The sequence below is a fragment of the Chiloscyllium punctatum genome, chromosome 23 (assembly GCF_047496795.1).
Source record: "Chiloscyllium punctatum isolate Juve2018m chromosome 23, sChiPun1.3, whole genome shotgun sequence".
NCBI lineage: Eukaryota > Metazoa > Chordata > Chondrichthyes > Orectolobiformes > Hemiscylliidae > Chiloscyllium > Chiloscyllium punctatum.
This window is the reverse complement of record NC_092761.1, coordinates 86,302,168-86,315,343: the sequence shown is the minus strand read 5'-3', so window position 1 is coordinate 86,315,343 and position 13,176 is coordinate 86,302,168. Positions and strand designations below refer to the sequence as shown.

At 41.3% G+C, this 13,176-nt stretch overlaps 1 protein-coding gene across 4 annotated transcripts in view; it reads left to right on the top strand.

Annotated features, from left to right (window-relative positions):
- The window catches only part of zbtb16a (zinc finger and BTB domain containing 16a), a 271,241-nt gene that overhangs the window by 169,285 nt on the left and 88,780 nt on the right, over window positions 1–13,176 (top strand). For all 4 annotated transcript variants that reach the window (XM_072593392.1, XM_072593390.1, XM_072593394.1 and 1 more), the window contains exon 4: window positions 7,555–7,641. In XM_072593392.1, coding sequence (XP_072449493.1) covers window positions 7,555–7,641 — 87 coding nt within the window. The remainder of the gene's footprint in view (window positions 1–7,554; window positions 7,642–13,176) is intronic.

Sequence of the window (13,176 nt, the reverse complement as noted above, 5' to 3'; positions counted from 1 at the left end):
TTTTTTAAAAAAAAATTAATGAAGTTTTTATGTTCACTCCAAAGGGTAATTGGCCCATTATGGACTTTCTTGTATGATGTGTTCTCACATATTGTACTTAATGGAACAATTATTTTGTACTTTGCATCACTCTTTAGTCTGTAAGCAAACTGGCGTGTTTAATACCTAATGTTTTGAAGAGAAGGTTGCATTCGCATTTAAGTGAGCTATTAAAGGTAACGTCACAATTTATCCTCCGTCTATCTCTGTCAAGGGTAAATCTGGAATGTGTAATAGGTTTCCCTTAGAGCATTGAAAGAGAGGGTTGTGTATAAGACCCCAAAATTACGTGCTAACTTCATAAATTTGCCTCCTTTAGAATCTGAGTTGCTAATGTTACCAAATGCAGCAAAGTCAATGGGGCATGTATGATTTAGTGTTGCCATATTATAGTGTAGAAAATAAAATGTTCTTTCCTGACAGAGCTTTCCACCTAGCTAGAGTTAGTAAACAAACCTGAAGTGAAAAATTGCTTTGCTGGTCAGTCCTTTTGGTTGACAAGTGTCTGTTGCAGGGGGCAACACAATCATCCCCAAAGGAACCCAAGGAAAGCATCTTTGTCATGTGATTCCGTGCCTCTGTGGGTCTGCTGTTGTCAGTAGGTAGTCTAGGCTGGCACTCCAGTGCAGTATCGAGGAAGTACTGCATTGTCAAATGTCCAGTCCTTTAGGTGAGATATAGAAATGACGCCCTACCTCAGATGGCCATGTGAGATGCTATGATTTTGAAACTGAGCGGGGATCTTTCTTCTGAGTCCTGCTTGATATTTATTCCTCAATCACCAGCATTGCCCCAGACTTTCTGCCCATTGTCACTTGCTGTTGGCGGGAACTTCCTGGGTGCAAATTGACAGCTGTATATCTTACACTGGGATGATGGAAGCTGTGAAAAGTGTTCTAACACTTCAACTATTTTTCCTTTCTGCTCTAGAAGTAACAAGATAATCTGAATGGGGTAGAAGGGTCAGGTCAGTCATGCAAGCAATGACTGTGCTCAACTTTGAGGGGATGTTTAATACTTGTTTGATAATCTAACCACACTTTAAGGTTCAGTATAGATTTGGAACCATGAACACGCCATGTGACAGTAAGCTCTGTGCTTCTATCTACAGTCATTGAGGTTGGCACAGGAAACAGACATTCCTGCAACTGTACTGAAGGGTGGAATTAATGCAAAGCACAGATGGTTGATTTAAGTGCCGTGTGGAGATGGCACTAAGAATGAAACTAATTGATAAATCCTTCACTTTTTAAGTACAACATTGCACCTGAGTTAAAAGGAGTCCATGCCAGCATCAAGTATTCCTCACACTGAATCAGAAGATTAGAGAATAGTTACAAGTGTGTTTTGTGCCTGGGAGACATAGAGAGGTGACTTTATTTTTGATGCCATCCTTACCTGATCTGTCCCACATGTGACTCCAGACCCACAGCAATGTGGTTGACTTTTAACTGCCCTCTGGGTAATTAGGGATGGGAAGTAAATGCTGGCCTAGCCAGTGATGCCCACATCCTGTGAATGAATAAAACAAAATGCAAGCTGGCTCATTCTTACAGCTGCTTGGATCATTTGAATACGGCAATTAAAGCACTGGAGGAGGCCATTCATTTAATCGCACCTGTGCTGGCTCTCTGCAGGAGCAGTTTAGCCTTTCAATTTCCCTGCAGTCCTCTTATTTTCCTTTCAATTACTTATTCAAGTTCTTAAAGAACAAGTGAATCCTACCTCCACTACATACAAACACGCAGAAGGCAGACCCTCAGGCCCACTCCGCCATTAAGTCAGATTATGGCTGATCTGATTGCTCAACGTTCAGGCAAGGAATTCCAGTTTGTGACCACTCCCTGCTTAAGATACATTTAATCTCTTGTTCGTTTGTCTATCATTTTTAAGCTGTGTCCTCTGGTTCTTGACCGTTCCACCAACATGAGGGTAATGTCTTAAGCAAGGTGCCCTAAAATCTTTCCCAGTGAGGGTTGCAAGTCCTAAATTAGTGTATTTGGGGCTGTTGAATCTCACTGGGGCTGGTGATGTAAGAATAGTTTTTGTACCCTGGTCCCCTTTGTCACAATTGTATTGGATGTCGGACCTTTCGTAAAATTGCAAGTTTGATTTACTTCATGCAAAGCAGCATGCGTTCATATGTGGGATCCAGTTTCAGAAAACAAAAAGGATAAATTCAAGTCTTGCATTTTTTAACCTGAGAGCTTGGGGAGCCTGTAGTTCACCATGACTCACCCGTGCCAATGTCTGAATGAATCCGTTGACTGTCAAGCAGTTAGCACCTTTTTTCTCCTGTCGTCTAAATTGTTGTGATGGTTCAAAATTTGGCATTCTTGTGTTTGTGTCCTGAAGAGTAGAGTTGAAAAATCTTTGGCAACTGGTCTCTCTTGTCAGCGATATTCAGATTCCCAACTGACATACCAATTCCCAACTGGGGAGGTGTGGGGGGGGGGGGGGTGGAAACAAAAGCTATTGGATTTTTTTTATTTTCATCAAACTGTTTAAATAAAGTTAATTGGTTTCAGTGTTAGCCAGGGAATGAGTTCAGAAATCTGTTCAGGCTGTTTTAGACTTTATGTAGACTGCCAAACATTTGAGGAAAACAACCAAATGGCAATCCAAACTCGTGATTGAACTCCTGCTTCCCTTTGCAAATGGAATTACTTTCAACAAAGTGTCTCTGGATATTTGGTTCCTTATCTTGTTTTGCACTGTTCTAATTTAGTGAAGCAGCCATAGGTATGTCCACATAGAATCGTATAACATCTATTGCACAGGAATGGCCATTCAGCCAAAAAGAATGATACTCCACCATTTTTTGTCTGCCCTATGTCATTGAACCCTGTCACAATAACCTCCAATTCCTTTCTCATTGTGTCCTTCCCTGGAATGTATCTATGCTATTCCCCTCCACTGCTCCTCAAGAGTTCCTGATTTGAACTACCCGACAGGTAAATAGGTTTCTTGTTAGTTCTTCATTGAATTCGGGCCAACCTTTGAATTAGGGGGCCTGTTTTTGTCCTTGAGCAAAACAACAGCTTGCCCACTTTTTTTGTCAAAGATAGATGGAACTTCTTGGCTCTGATATTGCTCTTCTAGGTTTTTTTTTCATTTTTGAGTCTTTATTTTTAGACAGTGGTTCATGTGTGGAACAAACTTCCAGAAGAAGTGATGGATGCGGGTGCAGTTACAATGTTTAAAAGGCGTTTGGATAAGTGCATGAATATGAAAGCCTATATCCCTCTAAACCTATGTGCAGACAGGTGGGACTAGTTTAGGATTATGGTCATCATGGACTGGTTGGACTGAAGGGTCTGTTTCTATGCTGTCTGACTCTGACTCAGTGTGGAATATCACCAAGGCTGAATGTGCTGATGAGATCCATCCGATTCCAGTTAATGGGAAATATAGAGCTTTAATTTTAGAAAATTGAAAGTTGTAAGAGAAAGGATAGATTGCGGGTGATGAGGATTTTGGGTTTTGAATAAAGAAGCAGGGTTTTATTTCCATAACAGGAAGAATGTGATGGATTATGTATTCAGACCTTGGGAGGTATGAGAACTTATATAGAATTTATTTGAACAAAAATCAATAACCATAGAATTGAGGGATTAAGGGGAGAGCTGGTAGGGAGATTCGTAATCATGTAAGGTTATTTTGAGAATATGAGTATAAAGAATTTGTTTCCATTTGCCTTTTACTAACCAGAAGAGAGAGATTTCCAATAGAATGAGGCATCAGTGAGATCCGTTTCTTATAATAGCAAGTTATGATCTGACAGGAGGGTAACAGCTATCAAAAGGGAAGGTAGGTGAAAGGGAAAATTGAAAGGCTGTGGAGAAGAAGGGAAAAGAGTGACTAATTGGATTGCTGTTTCAAAGAGCCAGCGCTGGCATTTTGAGCTAAATGACCTCCTCCTTTCCTGAATTATTCCATGGTCCTCTGGAAAATTGAGCACAATTTGGATGAATATCAAGGGAAAATCCTGGATCTTGATTAGATTCGATTAATTACAGTGTGGAAACAGGCCCTTCAGCCCAACAAGTCCACACTGACCCTCCGAAGGGCAACCCACCCAGACCCATTCCCCTACATTTACCCCTTCACCTACACTGCGGGCAATTTAGTATTACCAAATCACCTAACCTGCACATTTTTGGACTGTGGGAGGAAACGGGGAGAATGTACAAACTCCACACAGACCATTGCCTGAGACGGGAATTGAACCTGGGTCTCTGGTGCCGTGAGGCAGCAGTGCTAACCACTGTGCCACCCTGCCGCCCAGTGAGGTGCTAGTCTAGTGTGTGGCATTCAATTCTCTTGGTTCTGTTCCTCTGTCCTGGAAGATAAGAGATTAGGAATCGGATGAAGCTTGAGATGGTTGCTGATCCCATTGTCTATCCTGAGAACACAAGGTGCAAAAGAGATTGTCCATCTTTACTGAAGTGCCACCATTAGCGCCTGCATTTTATTTGGCAAAACAATTTGAAGTTGTGGACCTTTTCATGACTCATGGTCTTTTTGCCTGCCTGAGGCAATTTGCAACAAATTGAATATAACATTGGGGAATGTAATATGATGATTGCTCTCCTCATTCACCATGCTATCCTTCGACAATTGTCTTTTACTCTAGATAAGATGCACATTGGGATTGCGGTGAATTGATCCATCTATTCCTTGGCTGAAACAACCGTTCATGAACAGTACCTTGACTGTTCCATTGTCCTTCCCTCCATCCATGTGTGAATGGCTTGTTGTAGTCTATCCAAGATTAGCTAACCATTATAAGAGAAAAAAAAATGCATTTTGATGGTACCTTTGTGACCACAGAATGTACCAAAAAGGCTCTTTGCATTTGTAAAGTGTTTTTGTGGTGGAAATTCGGAAAATAACAACCTAATTTGTGTATTTCAAGGTATCAAGCAGCAGTTGGGTTAATGTGGTTTGGTGATATTCATGGAAGGATCATTTCATATCCATCTCAGTTTCATGCATTGAGCCTGTTAATTGCTCAGTGACGGTACTGGGAGGGATGGGCTGAGATTTTTCTAGTCAAGTCTCTGGAGTGGGATTTGCGCATGTGATGCTTAATGAGCCACTGGCGACACCAATGCAGATTGGATGGTATGGATTCTTATAAAGGCAAAAAGAGAACAACACAGCTTTAGTTTTCTGTTTCAGTTTTAAAATCACTCCAAAATAGTGAGAAACGGGTTAATTCTGAAAAAGAAAAAGGATCATTGGTGATGAACTTTCCCTGTCCTAAACGTTCCATAGAAAGTGTACTTGAAACACATGAATTCTTTTAACTTTACATTCTACAGTAACGGTTTTTTTTTGATATGGTCTCACTTGGTGACTATTTTCTATCACATTGCCATTCTAGTACTTTGTAGTCTCATTTTCAGTGAAAGATTTGGCTTGTTGATCAGATAAGCAGTTTCCTGTTTTGCTCATTACAGCCACAGTCACGTTTAGCAACAAAGACTTGATTGCACTTAAAGTTCTTTTGATAATCTCACCTACAGACACCACACCTTTTTCAAAATTAACATTTGTCAATGTGGTTTGTATAAGAATTGTGTAACACTTAGCTTTAATTCTGTACTGGCGCTTACCTTTTCAAAAAGAAGTCTAAGTTATTTTGAGAACATTTCTGTGCTGTTCTGGCTAGGCATTGCTACAGAGAGTGAGCAGTTCAGTGTTAGCAGTCTGTCTAACACTGTCTTCCTTTTACTCAGGAGGTCTGACCACCTCTGGGCCTGTCCTGGTGTTTCCTGTCTATGGACAGATGCATGGTTCAGTTTACATCCTAATTGTATCAACTCAAATGGAGTTTACTGACACAGAAACAGGCCATTCAGCCGAACCAGACTGTGGTGGTTTTCAAGCTTCATGCAATTTTCTTCCATGCCTTGTCTTCATTGCACCCTACCACCAAATCCCTTTGTATTCTTCTCTCCCGACTGTAACTATCTAGCTTCACCATAACTGCATCAATGCTATTCAGCTTAATCATTCTTGGTGTTGTATTGAGTTCCACATTCTCACCGCTTTCTCAGTGAAGGAGATTTTTCTGAATTTCTCATTTTTGATTTAAAAAAAAAAATTATTTATGAGATAGAGGTGTTGGTAACTTCACAAATTCTGGTCTGGTGAGGGTTGGAGTAAATATGAATGTGTTTGAGTGATATATTATCCAATACATTGCTGTGTCCAGGTAATTTTTAAAAGGTAATTTTAGGATGCATTTTCAGACCAAGAATATTGCACTAGAAGTCGGATTCATTTTTACTGTGCTCTTAGTTGGTTAAGTGTTTGGTAATCAGTATTATCAGCCATGGCTCAGTCGTCAACATAATCGCTTCTTTGTCAGAAAGCTGTGTGGGATCAAGCCTGAATTCAGTGTAATTGCTGCAGTGTAGTACTGAAGGCGTGCTGCAATGACAGACATACCAACTCCTAGACAAAACAGTGAACCATGGCTCCGTCCTCCTCCTCGGATGGACGGAAAACTGTTATTTAGAAGAACAAGGAATGTTCACTCCTGCTTCCAGTCCACTATTTATCCCCTAACAATTGCAAAAATTTTGATTGTATCATTTATTTGTTTGTGGGAGCTTGCTGTGCGCAGGTTAACTCTTGGATTTCATACATTGTAGCAGTACAGTTACAAAAGGGGCTTCAGCTGGAAAGCGCTTTAGATCATCAGGTGGATCTGAAAGATGCTTTGTGATTGCAAACTCTTCCTCTCTCTCAGCATTAATACTGTAACCTCCTCTCATGACTGAATTCATAATGAATCCCTAGTGGGAGAGGGCATAATCCCAGAATTAAGGGGTGCCAATTTAAGACTGAGATGATTAATTTCTTCTCCTGAAGATTGAGTGTCTTTGGAACTCCTTGTCACAGAAGAGTCATTGTGTATACTTAAGGCAGTGATAGATTCTTGATTAGTCGGGGAGTTAAAGGTTATGAGGACAATACAGGAAATTCGGCATGAAGAATGTTAGATTAGCCATGATCATATTGAATGGTGGAGAAGGCTCATTGGGCTGAATGGCCTTGTCTGGTTCCAATTTCTTCTGGCGTTATAGGTAGATTAGCTTCCTCTTTCCTTCTGTCCCCTCTGTCTCTCGGCCAGTTGTTGAGTTTCAAAGTGAAACAGTTTAGTTTGTCATGACCAAGTGCTCGATCGATATTAACCTGTCATGTTGAGCACCTGTCAAGCTTGACGGTAGATAAACAGTTTGAGGGGCCAGAAAGGCGTGAACATTTCAGAAATAAAATGTGCCCCAGAAGCACTGTGTTAACACTTGATTTTTGGGTGCATACATTTTGTCAAGAAACTTCAATGAGTAACTCAATCTGTCTGCCTTGCAGCTGACAACCAATTTATCTAATACCTTTCTCTTTGACAGATGTGTGCAGAGATCCAGTTGTGTGTGTGTGTGTGTGTGTGTTATCTTGCAAAACTTTTTGTCTTAAACTGTTTTGTTTTCTTTGTTACAGCAGGTGCAAAGGCCTTTGTTTGTGATCAATGTGGAGCACAGTTCTCAAAGGAAGATGCCCTGGAAAGCCATCGTCAGACCCACACCGGTACGTTTTACAAAACTTTCAAGTTTTGCTGAGAATAGAGTATCTGATTTGGTTTTTGTTGCTAACTCCCAAGTTTTATTGATGGAATCAAAGGCTGCGGACAATTGGAGAGCTTAAACTGAGGTCATTCTGCAGCCATGATTGGAGTCATGATCAAAAGCTTAGTCAAAGAGGTAGGTAACTGAAGAGGAGGAATGAGGGGTTTGTGGAATGAATTCCGTTGGTTAAGATCTAGGCAGCAGAAGGTACTGTCGATGTTGGTGGGACGGTGAAAATTGCAAGAGGCCTGAGTTGGCAGTTTGCAGATGTCCTTAACAGGTTTTTAAGTTATTCACGTGAAGTGTGGATTGCTGGTTGGAGCAGCATACGTTGCCATCCCTAATTGCCCAGACGGCAGTTAAGAGTCAACCATGTTGCAGCGGGTCTGGAGCCATGTGTAGGCCAGACCAGGTACGGATGGCAGAATTTCCTCCCAAAAGTGCATTCCTGAACCAGATGGTTTCTTTTAAACCAACAATTGACAACTCTCTCATGGTTATCATTGGACTCTAAATTTTAGATTTTTATTTAAATGAACTCAGGGTCCACCGTCTCCCAGGTCCCCAGAACATTACCTGGGTCTCTGAATTAAAAGTCTAGCAAAAACACCGCTTGATTATAGAGCTGGAGGTGCCATCAAAACTAAAAGGGTAGGAAGTGGTAAGGCCATTTAGGGATTCCATCATAAGGATGGAAGTTTTAAAATTGAGAGATTACTGGACAATGTACACTGAAAATATGTAAATATCTATTGACTCGAAGGAAATCTCCTATAAAGCTCCAGAGGATGGATTTTAGTCTGTGCTTAATTGCAAGTTTTGGCTACGCTTTTGCTATTTTAATTGAGGGTGGTTGGCGAAGTGTAAAATCAACACTGAGCTTAATCATCATAGTTCTGCTGTGCAGCATGAGTCCGTTATTGCTGTTCAATTGCTACAGATTTGCTTTTGGGGGACAGATTATTTCCTGATTCACGGCATTGTTCAGGATTTGAATCCCTAGTTTATTAAGAGATGAGGTATAAGGTTTCTACTGGAGCTTTGTCTTTAGTTATTTAATATCTGGCATTATCACTGGATGTTCTAACCTGCCCTACAGTGTGTTTTCAATGCAATGTTTGTTTAACAATTGGATAGTTCTCTGTTCATTTGCTGCAAATTAAATGTGTTATCAAAAATGTTCTGCAGTGTCAAAAGCTGGTCTACCATGCAGAATGGACGCAGGCGATATGATGCAGAGTAACTTTCACATCTCCTAACCCACATTCCATAGGATTGCAATAAGTAGTGATCAATGGCACCTTAAATTTGAGGAAAATTTTGATTTGAGCAGGGAGATGGTGTTTCAATTGATGGCAGTAGTTGAGAAGAATCAGAGAGAAGGCTGGGACAATGGCCTATTAATGCAACAAGAAATCTATTTGTATTTAGCCATGGGTTTAAGAATTACCTCTTCCACTGCCATTATTCTTCGAATAATTGCTTTTGTAAAATATGCTGTACTTGCAATCCATTCTCATAAATACCCTGATTCAAGATGTTCACACAACAGACAATTCACAAGCCTAGTTTTGATTGTACTGAAAACATTATTTGGACAGCCAACATCTCCCATTTCCATTCTAAATAAAAGCATAAATATTTTGTGTTACAAGGCGCTTGTTTAACTCCAATCGACTAAGTAAATTGACTAAGTAAAAGCGAAGTTGCATTGCTCCCCCAGACATTGGGTTGCTGTCACTAGAGATGACTGGTGGTGATTTAACCCAAGAATCTCCACACTGTGAGCAAGTGGAGAGGTTGAGAATGAGAGTCCTTTATGCCTTAGCCAGTGTAGGAGTTGAACTCATGCTGTTGGCATCACTAACTGACCATCCCTCCCACGCGCACCAGGAATGTGGTCAAAGGGTTGATAAGTGGTTCCATAAAGGTCACTGGCACTTCTGAGGCATTAACATTTCCTTCTCCTACCCCTCTCCTTATAAATTGACTGCTCCTTGGGCAAGTGACTCTTTGAAAATATCAAAACTAAAGCACATGGGAATCTGATTAATAGACCAGTGATAGAAATGTTTTTATGTCAACGTTCTGGAATGGTTGCACTCTCCCGTTCATGTTCCAGAATGGAAGTAGACTTGTGCAGGTTATTGGGAGCCAGCAGTTATGTTGCTAATCAGTGTCAAGTTCATACAAAGACATACAAACTAATAATGATGAGTTACATATTTGACGTATAGTTCCAGCAGCTCCGGCTACTGCTGGTCAATGTAGTTTCACTCTGTTTTCTTGCAGTTGCAGTGTGGTGAACTTTGTCATCGGTCTTTTCGATTGCTGTGTTGCTCGAACAACTTGCATTTCTGTAGTATCTTCCAATGCCGTTAAGCTTGTGAAAGCGGCAACTGTCAAATAGTATTTGACACTGAGCTCCATATAAGGAGATATGTAGAATAGGTGACAAAGCTGGGTCAAGAGGTAGATTCTAAGGCGCACCTTTACAGAAAGACAGTGGTTGTGTGTGTTTTGGACGGAATTCAAGGGCTCTGGACCCAAAAGCTGAAGGCATGGCTACCAATGAATGCCAAAGATGTGCAAGAGGCCAAAATAGCGAAGCACTGATCTTGGAGGACTGTAGAGCAGGAGGAGACGTAAGGAGGTGGCAAGGCTATAGAAAGATTTGACAAACGGAAATCAGGTTGTAGCTTTATCAGTGACAGCATAACTTAACTAACTTCATAAACCCATCATCATCTGAACAGTATGGTGCAGTATGTCAGATTTTAGCTGAAAATGTGTTGCTGGAAAAGCGCAGCAGGTCAGGCAGCATCCAAGGAGCAGGAGAATCGACGTTTCGGGCATCAGCCCTTCTTCAGGAACGTCGATTCTCCTGCTCCTTGGATGCTGCTGCGCTTTTCCAGCAACACGTTTTCAGCTCTGATCTCCAGCATCTGCAGTCCAAACTTTTTCTCCTGTCAGATTTTAGTCAGCATTGAATTGGAAGTGAGCTTCTGTTGAGTTTTATGATTTGAATGAAGGTGAGAAGTGAGAGGAGGAGTAGGATATGGCCAGATGGGATCAGGTTTGGATCTAAAAATGTGTAGACTGCGAAACAGCCCAGAGGATCTAAATATCTGTTCCTCTTCTGTAGTACTTTTGAACCTAGTATAGCTTAAGCAGAGGAGACAGACTGCATTTGAAGAGAGGATTAATTCAAAACTAATGTGTGGAAGCAATATTTCAGTGAGTAGTGGTTAATGAATGGAATAGGCTCCTGGGCGATATGGTGGAAGGAGTTTCTATTGATTAATTCAAATATACCTTGGTCTTCTCTCAGGAAATAAAATCTTGGGATCCAGTTTGTGAGCAATTTAGATTTGACATGTGGTGACTTTAGCATGGCTTGGGGAGAAACAGATGAATTTGCACCCATGGTCTGAAAGCTCTTCATCCTTGGAAGTTTTTGTCACCTTGTATCTGGGTCTGTAATGGACTAAATAATCAATCATTGTGATTAGCCAACAACTCCACTGTCATTGAATTGTGCAACTATTAGCATGGTAATGGGTGGACTTGGATGGATGTTAGTCTTTCTTTGTATTTATTTAATTCTGCTGTTCCTAATGGAAGTGTGTGTGTGTGTGTGTGTGTGTGTGTGTGTGTGTGTGTGTGTGTGTGTGTAGGGGTGGGGGGGGGGGAAGCGTGGTGGTGGGCAGAAGGCAGGATTGGTGGTGGGTAATGAGAGAGTAGGAAACGATTGGTGTTACAGTAGGTAGGAAAGAAGAACACATTGCTACATTCACTCAGAGCTGTGTTCCAGTTTGATAGGGGATGACTTCCATTTATATGAAAGCACAGAGATTATGGGAAGAATGACTAAGTGATGATTTAGGTTTCCCACTTTATTGTTGTCAGTGAGGCTTTGTAGAAATTCTTCCATGACGCGCTCCAATCTTTGACAGTCCCTGATGAGTTTCAATATATATAGTAACCACATTACTAACCTATAAATAGGCTACTTGTCTGGTATCAGTTTTGGTTCCTTGATTGATGCTTTGTAATACGCAAGCTACTGAAATTTAGTTGTAACATTAATTGAAATTTTCTCAATGGGTTTGGAGAGAAAATTTTTAAGTTCTTTAATTTGAGCATAACCACCCTGCCTGCCGACCGATTTGAGGTTAGTTGCTCAATCAAAACCTAGGCAAGTGTGCTTGCACTGTTTTTGATGAGTTTTGTTATCCTTTTTCTCAAGTATGTCAAGTGGCTCTGCTTTTGATATTCTCCATTACTGAGATGACCTTTCAGTTGTAACAGGCGGTCTACATATTTGAGAGTGAGCAGCAACATGCTTTATTGAAGATAACTGTATAAAGAGGAGAGGCATTTTACATGGAGGTGAAAGTGAGGACTGCAGATGCTGGAGATCCGAGTCTAAATTAGAGTGATGCTGGGAAAGCGCAGCAGGTCAGGCAGCATCCGAGAAGCAGGAAAATCGATGTTGCGGGCAAAAGCCCTTCATCAGGAACAAGGCATGGAGCCTCCGGGGTGGAAAGATATCAGTGCATTTTACATGGCGCCTGACAGAACCCATTTCCAGTCCAAGTGATCTGATGTCATGATGATGTAGCTGCTTTTGCACCTGATAAGTTATTGTATCCAGAGTAACGATGCAATTTCCTTCAGTCCACATCTCCTCTCCTATGTCACACAACACAGGAAAGCAAATGCAACAAAATTCTGTCTTGCTGTCAGTGAGTTTTGTTGTTTACGTGTTAAACAGTACCTCCCTTATTTACGTGGTCCGTTTTTTAAAAAAATCTCTGACCCCCTTCCCCCCCCGCCCACTTCCAAGCTCCTAAAGAACCTACTGATCATTTTAAGCACTTTCAAATGTATCCACCCTACTAACATAGGAAATTCAGAAACCAAATTGCAGACAGTAAACCCCCCCCCACCCCCCACCCCAAAGCAGCAAGGTGATAATGGCTAAGTAATTGGATTTGCTGAGGTTTATTGGATGTTGCAGATAATGGGACCTGCCCTTTCTGCCAATGGCATCCTTAGCTCTTTAGCTTCCACCTGAGAGGGCCAATGAGCCTCTGGTTTAACACCACTTTGAAACAACTGCAACACTCCCCAGGCTCAGGGAGCCTGGAATTTGGACTAAAGCCTCAATTCAAGCTCACAGTTCAGACTGAGCACAGCGGTCATGTTGGAACAGCTTTGATTGATTGTGCTGAACTACACAGCTTGAGAAATGGTGATATCTTCAGTGTTGGTCTTATTATGAGGAAGGGTGTTCAGATTATGGAGGGAGTGAAAAGAACATTTACCAAACTGATTGCTGGGATATCTGATCTGACCTTTGGCGAGAGACTGAATTGGTTAGAACCATATACAATAGGCCTTAGAAGAGTGATGGTGGATCTCCTGGAACCAATAGAATTCTAACAGGACCAGACAGGGTAGATACAGGAAAGATATTCTCAACAGCCAGGGG